The following is a 9136-nucleotide window of genomic DNA, read 5'->3' on the forward strand; positions in this document are numbered from 1 at the left end:
ACACCCGAAGGTCACATGTCACTTGAAGCAGCTAAACAAGTCCTGACTAAGCTGGGTGGATGTCCTTTGGTTGGGGTTCTACCCCTCCGCACACCCCACCCCTTCACTGGCTGCATTCCTGGTACACAGATTCACGGCAGGATTCCACACCGGCCTCATCACTTTACCCCACTCCACTCACACAAGCAAGAACCTCCAGTCAGCGGCTATCGAACTGGCCATAGACACTTTGCTACAGGCTGAACTAGACAGAGGGTTCATCATCGGCCCCTTCTCACAGTCACCTTTTCAGACCTGGAGAGGCAGCCCTATTAGGCTTGTCAAGGGCAAGTTCTCCAATAAACTTTGCTTAGTGTACGATTTGTCTGCACCTCATTCTTCTCACATCCAGAGTATGAATTCCTCGATTCCTTCTGAGGAATGCTCCCTCAAGTACGCCTCAGTTGACTTGGCCTTCCAGGCCATCATTAAAATAGGTACCGGCGCCTGGCTGTCTAAAGCAGCATTCGAATTCCTGCCTATCGAGCCATGCCTCTGGCGATGGCACGGCATTAAATGGAGGGATTCCTATTAGTTTGCTACCAAGTTGACCTTCAGGTCCAAAAGCAGCCCGTGGCTGTTCGACATTTTCGCCTAGTCCCTTACATTGATCCTATATCACCAGGCCAAATGTCAGATGGTCATCCATTACCTCAATGATTTTCTGCTCATTGAACAGTCAGACATACCCCGATCTAGACAGATTAAGAGTGGTGTTTAACAAACTCAACGTGACCATAGCCGAACATAAAGTGGAGGGCTCGGCACATTCTATCACCTTCTTAGGCATCACTTTGGCCTGCCTTCTGACAAACTGGCCCGTATTAAGTCGGTCATCCATGACTTTACCCTGTTGCAAGGGTGTACCAAGAGACAGCTGCAGTCCTCGTTGCTCAATTTTGCCATGAGAATTATTCCTTAGGGGCGGTCTTTCATCTCACGGTTCTTGGTTTTTCTCGCTCAAGTAGAAGACCCTGATCAAATTCTCAAGTTAGACCCAGCAGCGATAGTAGATTTAGCAATATGGGATGAGTTCCTCACCAACTGGAATGGCATATCGATGTTCATCCAGTCAGCATCAGCTCGGTCACCACAGGTAGTCACAGATGCCGCAGCCAACACAGGCTTTGCTGCAATTTTTGGCCATCACTGGTTCCCTGGACCTTGGCCTCCAGAAATCCTAATCCCTTGTTTTACTTATTCTTCATCATTGTTCAAACTATATCCCATCATGGCAGCTGCCTAGGTCTGGGGCCACATGTGGACAGGGCAAACGGTGATCTTCACTACAATAAGGCTACGGCCGACATCATCAATAAGGGTAGGTACAAATTGCTCCCCATCATGTCCTTCCTGCGCAGGCTGGTGCAATTGTCACTGCATCACCAATTTAACATTCACTGTAAGCACATTCCAGGCAAGCACAATGTCGCAGCAGATGTGCTGTCTTGTTTCAATTTTATTCCATTCCTCCAGCAGGAAACGGGAGCCGACCCAATGACTACTCTTATCCCACCTTGGTCACAGCTAACGATGGACTGAAGCCACACCTTGCCAACACAACCCAGCACAGGCCTATCGCAATGCTTGGAACACCTACTGCAGGTTTTTAGCCTCATGTCCTGTAAAAACGTCCAGCGACATTAGGCACGTCCTAACCTTCATATCGTATTGCCACATGCAGCTGGCTCTTTCTCATAACACTATCAGGCTATACCTAGCCGGCATCCAGCATTTCCTGTCGTTACGGGACCCCGGAAAGCCATCTCTGTTCACAGCCCATACAGTGAGGTCCCTCCTATGTGGCATCCAGAAGTATCAGCCCATAGCCAACAGCAAACGCTTGCCCATAACAAGTGCCATCTTTAGGGACATGTCTGAAGTCCTTGCACATTCCCCGTTCGGGGTTTTGCCCAGTCTAGTCATCTAAGCGGCCATCTACCTGGCCTTCTATGGTTTTCTGCAGCCTAGCGAATTCACCTTTAGTGGCACTGGCAGCCAGATACAGACACCACCTAACTCGATTTCAAAACCATTACGTCCTTCATCTTGCGGTCTCCAGAAACCAACAATCCGGACCTGGGGTCGACATCAACCTCTTTCAGACTAACAATGCCTGGTGCCCAGTAACTGGAAATATTGTAATTGGGAAAAATGGACTTTGTAGGCACGTATAAAAATAATAAAATTTTTGATAGTTCATATAAAATACATACATACTGTATACAACACATGATTTGTAAAACGAAATATGAGACAGTGTTTTTTTTTTTGAGGAAATACTAAATATGATACTTCCTGTGGGGCAATGCTAGACGTGTCAAGAAAATGCCCACACTGAGATGCAGGCCCGAACTGGCCATAGGGCAGACCGGGCATTTGCCCAGTGGGCCGCCCGTTCCTGTGGCCTGTTGATGTTCAGGCCGCACAGCGGGAGGTAAGTGGCGACCGCAGCCTGGACAGGGTTAACACAGGCCACGGCCGCCGCTCGCCTACCGCTATGCGGCTGTGCCTGTGCCCTCTCCGGTGGAACTAGTAGCTGCATGGGCTGAGCTGTGTGTCTCTCACACACAGCTCAGCCTCAGAGCCACGCTGAGAGTTTCACTCTCGGCCCCTGGTTCCTCCTCCTCTGGGTCGCTGTCAGGATGTCCCCCCCTCTCCCTCTTTCTTATGTCAGGCTCGTCGGCAGCACAGGACTGGAGAGAAGAAAGCTTCCTGCTTGTTCTTCTTCCCTCCCAATTGGCCACAGCGGAGGGCCAATCAGAAATAACTAGTTGGGCATCATGGGAAATGTAGTCCCAGAGCTAGGATGCCCAATTGATCTCAGCAGGGAGACGGCTACAGTCCCCAGCATGCACTCTGCTGGGGGGGACAAGAGAAAACCCGGAAACAAGCAGGTACTACAGGAGACATGGAAAAAGTAAGAGGACTGTGCTGGGGGAACCAATAGCCCCAGCACCACCAGATAGAGCCACGCTGTACCCACACCACCAGAGAGAGAGCGTCACGCTGTACCCTCACCACCAGAGAGCTACGCTGTACCCACACCACCAGAGAGCCATGAGAGCCACGCAGTACCCGCACCACCAGAGCGCCACACTGTACCCACACCACCAGAGAGCACCACGCTGTACCCACACCACCAGAGTGCCACGCTGTACCCACACCAGAGAGCCACATAGCACCTGCACCACCAGAGAGCCACATAGCACCTGCACCACCAGAGCGCCATGCAGTACCTGCACCAGCAGAGCGCCATGCAGTACCCGCACCACCAGAGCGCCACGCTGTACCCGCACCACCAGAGCGCCACGCAGTACCCGCACCACCAGAGTGCCACACAGCACCCGCACCACCAGAGCGTCACAGCACCCGCACCACCAGAGCGTCACGCAGTACCCGCACCACCAGAGCACCACGCAGTGGGGATAAATATTTAAACTATTAATTTCCCCAAACTGAATTTAACCACTTGACAACTGGGCACTTAAACCCCCCCTCCTGACCAGACCAATTTTCAGCTTTCAGTGCTCTCACATTTTGAATGACAATTACTCAGTCATGTAATACTGTACCCAAATTAATTTTTTGTCCATTTTTTTCATACAAATAGAGCTTTCTTTTGGTGGTATTTGATCACCTCTGGGTTTTTTATTTTTTGCGCTATAAATGAAAAAAGACCGAAAATTTTGAAAAAAAACACATTTTTCTTTGTTTCTGTGATAAAATTTTGCAAATTAGTAATTTTTCTTCATAAATTTTGGCCACAATTTATAATGCTACATATGTTTGGTAAAAATAACCCAAATTAGTGGATATTATTTGGTCTGTGTGAAAGTTAGAGAGTCTACAAGTTATGGTGCAAATCATAAAAAATTGATCACACCTGATGTACTGACGGCCTATCTCATTTCTTGCGACCCGAACAAGTCAGGAAAGTACAAATACCCCCAAAATGACCCCTTTTTTGAAAGTAGACATTCCAAGGTATTTAGTAAGATGCATGGTGAGGTTTTTGATGTTGTCATTTTTTCCCACAATGCTTTGCAAAATGTCATTGTAATAGGTTATTTAGGTTATTTCTCTCACATGGCATGTATATACCACAAATGACACCCCAAAATACATTCTGCTACTCCTCCTGAGTATGGGGATACCACATGTGTGGGACTTTCACAGCCTGGCCACATAGAGAGGCCCAACATGCAGGGAGCACCATCACCTGTTCTAGGAACATAAATTACACATCTAACTTGTTGACTACCTATTACACTTTTGAAGGCCCTGGAGAACCAGGACAATGACATGTGACACTGAAGTAGCACTGATGACAGATGGCACTGATACGTGGCACTGATACGTGGCACTGATACGTGGCACTGATACGTGGCACTGATGACAGATGGCACTGATACGTGGCACTGATACGTGGCACCGATGACAGATGGCACTGATACGTGGCACTGACACTGATGTGGCACTGATGACAGATGGCACTAATACATGGCACTGATGACAGATGGCACTAATACGTGGCACTGATGACAGATGGCACTAATACGTGGCACTAATGACACGTGACACTGATGACAGATGGCACTAATATGTGGCACTGATGACAGATGGCCCTGACAGATGGCACTAATACGTGGCTCTGATGAAAGATGGCACTAATACGTGGCACTGATGACAGATGGCACTAATACGTGGCACTGATGACACGTGACACTGATGACAGATGGCACGTGTCAGGGACAAATACTCACCGAGGCCGAGATGCCGAGAGCGGCTCGCCCTTACAACCACGCGCACCCAGACCCCCGAAATGGGTACAGAGGGCTGGAGGCACGCGGAGGCACGGGCTTCCGGTAGGGTGGTTGGTACCAAAGGCTGGAAGCGGGTGTCTTGGGATCCGCAGGATACAGGGCTGAGAACACAAGCAGAGGTAGAGAACAACAGGTGGTAATCAGGGTATCACAAGATCCAGCAGAGCGGTAGTTAAGCAGGCCAGGGTCTGGTACACAGATTAGGCAGGTATAATCAAGACAGTCCAGCAGAGTAGTGGTTAAACAGGCCAGGGATTTGGTACACAGGTCAGGCAGGTTATTGACAGGATAGTCCAGCAGAGTAGTAGTTAAACAAGCCAGGGGGTTTGGTACACAGATTAGGCAACAGGTACAGGGGCAATCCGGGAGAGAAGTGGTTAAACAGTCCAGCAGAGGTCCGGTACACAAATCAGGCAATCAGTACAGGGCAATCCGGGAGAGTAGTAGTTAAACAGGCTAGCAGAGGTTCGGTACACAGATCAGGCAATATCACAGGGAACACAGGCTCAGGGAACAGGGAGAGCTGACGACAAACCAGCAACCCGACTGGGTGCTGGAGTCGTCAGATAAAGCCTCCCTGCCCGGCGAGCGCGTCAGTGTGACGCGCTACCGGGCACCCGCACGGGCTACGGCGCGCACACGGGGACCGCCGTGCACCCGCGCGCGCCGCACCATCAGGCCGCGGACGGGTGTGTGGCGAAGCGCTCGTCCCGTGCGCATGCGCACTGGAGCCCGGCGAGCGGAGGCGCTCCCTGGCTCCTGACAGCACGTGACACTGACAGGTGGCACTGATGACAGATGGCACTTATACGTGGTACTGGGGACAGATGGCAGTGGGGACAGATGGCAGGGACATGACAGCAGGGACAGATGGCAGGGACATCACAGCAGAGACAGATGGCAGGGACATGACAGCAGGGACAGATGGCAGGGACATAACAGCAGGGACAGATGGCAGGGACATAACAGCAGGGACAGATGGCAGGACCGATGGCAGTGGGGACACTTTTTTTTTCGTTTTTATTTTTCTTTTCACTTACCGCCTCGGCGGTTCGCTCTCCCTCCTCACACGCTGTCTCTGTGTGAGGAGGAAGAGCCGGCGATGAGAGATGATCTCATATGTTTACATATGAGATCGTCTCTCATTGGCACAGCCGATCGCGCTGAAAACGGCCGCTATAATTGGCCGTTTTCAGGGATCTGTGACTGGCTGTGTCCAAGGGACATGGCCAGCACAAAACTCCCCCGATGTGCGCCCGCAGGAGCGCGCAACGCGGAAGTAAACAGGAGGATGTCCAGGGACGCCCTCCCGGCAATTGAAGTCCGCGCTGTAGCCGTCTTTCGGCTATAGCGCGGACGCCTAGTGGTTAAATCCCCTGTTGGCCTCTAAACAAAAATGAAAGGCCTGGGACAATTTACCTTATAGGGAAAATCAATCTTGTTAAACTGAAGATACGCAGTCTTCTTTTATGTTCTAAGACATTCACCTGTCTGGGTCCCAAAAAAGTTTTATAAAAAAATTCACTCCTTTCCTCCTTTTTGTGAAAGTCCAGCCCCCCTCGCTTCAGTAAAAAGACATTGTGTAAACCTTGGCCGCAAGGTGGTCTAGAACTACACAAACTTCCCAGTGGTCTTAGAAGCAGCGTACTTCGGTTCCTTTGAAATCCTACATCTTCTACCATATGGAAGCCCTCAAGCTACTTTTTTGGGGCATCCAGAAAAACCTTGTCCGGAGAAGAAAAGGTGAGCGCCACCATCAGTCCTGTGTCATACCAACAGTAAAGCATCCATTCATATGTGAGGTTGCTTCTCAGCCAAGGGGGTGGGCTGACTCACAATTTTGCCTAAGAACATAGCCATCAATAAAGAATGGTAAAAAAAAATCCTCGGAGAGCAACTTCTCCCAACCATCCAAGAACAGTTTTGTGACGAACAATGCCTTTTGCAGAATGATGCAGCACCTTGGCATAAGGCAAAAGTGATAACTAAGTGGCTTGGGGAACAAAACATCGAATTGGGTCCATGGCCAGAAAATGCCCCAGACCTTAATCCTATTGAGAACTTGTGGTCAATCCATTAAGAGGCAGGTGAACATAAAAGCCCCCACAATTTCTGACGAATTCCAAGCATTGATTATGCAAGAATGGGCTGCCATAAGTCTGGATGTGGCCCAGAAGTTAACTGACAGCATGCCAGGAAAATTGCAGAGGTCTAAATAGAAAGGTCAAAACTGCAAATATTGACTCTCTGCATAAACTTAATGTAATTGTCAATAAAACCCTTTGACACGTATGAAATGTTTATGAAATGCTCGTAATTATACTTTTTTTAATTGGATTTTATTATTTTTTTTTTTATACCACAACATAATAACATTGAAATCAAAACACAAAAAGCATACACAATGTCTATGTTCTGTCAAAAGGGATCTCCTAATTCAGTTCCGTATCCATATGGTCAAGCCACCGCTTCCAAATAGTATCAAACCTCTTAGATAAATTTCCCATAAAGAAAGCATGCCTCTCATAGGAAATGGATCTATTCAGATCAAATATCCAATCAGATATAGTCGGAGGGTGAGGGGAGGTCCACCTAATGGCAGTTTGTCTCCTAGTCACAAAGAGCGCTCGTGCAACAGTAAACCACCTTGGTGGTTTAAGCACTGAGCTATCAAGATAGCCCAGTATAAAGAAAAAAGTTCAGGGCGCTACTCAAATAATAATGTGAATATAAAGAAATAAAAAAATGATAGTTCATATAGAAAATGATGGTATCATAAACCGGAGGTGTGATTCCTCTTTAAATCTTCAGTAAATCTTCTATGGATCTTCTAAGACAGTGCAGAAATAGGAAAAGGGGGCTGCTTACCAGATTTGATGGATCCCCACCACAGAGATCATGTGAGCCTGAACAAACTCCTCTCGGGGTCAGGAACAGCTGGTCTTTGAATAGAGACAGACTTCCCTCCATGCCTGGTAGTTGAAATTTCAGAGGCAGCAATCAGGAATGCTCTCCTCCATTAGCTGCTCCAGCAAGACCACTCGTAGCATACCATCATTTTCCATATGAACTATAATTTTTTTATTTCTTTATATTCACATTATTATTTGAGTAGCGCACTGAACTTTTTTCTTTATACGGTATAAAACCTCATGTTCAAGGTTTTTTAGTTGCAGCACTCAGGATTATTTATGTTTCATATATTTGCGATTTTGTGTGTTTTTTTATGCACTTCTAAAATAGATTTTCACTAATTTATATTTCACATTGGTTTATCACAGTTGGGGGTATCGCGGAACGTTTACCATATATTGTAAGATAGCCCAGTAGACATATTAAAGGATCCACTGAAAGATTCAAATCCAAGAGCCCATTAAGTGTACCCACAACCTCTGCCCATTACCTCTGAAGTTTCAGGCATCGCCATAGTAAATGTATCAATGACCCCGGATTGCCACATGTGGAGCAAGCCGAGTCAGTTGTTAAGCCAATATTAATTAAAAATGCTGAGGTCCTATACGCCCTGGGCAATATGTAAAATTGTGTTAATCTAAATGAGGGTGAAAGATAGAAGAGGAAAAGCCCGAAAGATCCTATCCCAGACACAGTCAGAGATAGGACCAAGATCGTGCTCCCATTTCTCTCTAGATGGACAATGAAACTTATTGGAAGTACACTGTAATAGAGACTTATACGTAGCGGATATTAGGCCTTTGGTAGCAGATGCCTGAGCCACTCTTTCCAAGACTGGGACCAGGGGAAAGAAAACTGGAGAAAAAGAAAATTTGGCATAAAAGCCATGTCGCAGCTGCAAAAATTGATAGAACCATCTAGGGTTCAAAGAAAATCCCCTTACCAACTGATCAAAAGATTTAAGTACACCCCTCTCAGAGTTGAGAGGGGGTAAGAATTCCCACTTATTCCCATCGCTGAAAGCCCTGGAGGATCAATATCCGAGGTAGCCTTTCATTGCCCCAAATAGGGTTATATTTAGTTAGGGAGGAAACCCCCATTATCCTTTTAACAGACCCACACCTTATATACAAGTACCAGGGTGTGTATATTAGAAAAGGAGGAGCACCCCGATGCCCCCTCAAGGACCAATAGCGGCTGGCGTCCTTGAAAACCAAAAGAGACTAAGCGAAATGAGGGAGCCTCCGACTCCCACTGTAGTAGATGCTGCAATTGAGCAGCGAGAAAATAAATCCTCGGGTTTGGGGCCGCTAACCCCCCAGCCTCCTTTGGATATTGTAAGATATCTAGTTTGATAT

At 47.6% G+C, this 9136-nt stretch overlaps 1 protein-coding gene across 2 annotated transcripts in view; it reads right to left on the minus strand.

Annotated features, from left to right (window-relative positions):
- Nucleotides 1-9136, minus strand: part of LAMTOR5 (late endosomal/lysosomal adaptor, MAPK and MTOR activator 5) — a 169185-nt gene that overhangs the window by 66907 nt on the left and 93142 nt on the right. The window contains exon 4 of one of the 2 annotated variants that reach the window (XM_073615866.1): nt 4666-4966. The exons of the other annotated variant lie outside the window; for it this stretch is intronic. Coding sequence (XP_073471967.1) covers nt 4681-4966 — 286 coding nt within the window. The 3' untranslated portion in view covers nt 4666-4680. Of the gene's footprint in view, nt 1-4665; nt 4967-9136 lie in introns of those variants that run through there. 2 annotated transcript variants of the gene reach the window in all.

This window comes from Aquarana catesbeiana, linkage group LG02 (genome assembly GCF_042186555.1).
Source record: "Aquarana catesbeiana isolate 2022-GZ linkage group LG02, ASM4218655v1, whole genome shotgun sequence".
NCBI classification, from domain to species: domain Eukaryota; kingdom Metazoa; phylum Chordata; class Amphibia; order Anura; family Ranidae; genus Aquarana; species Aquarana catesbeiana.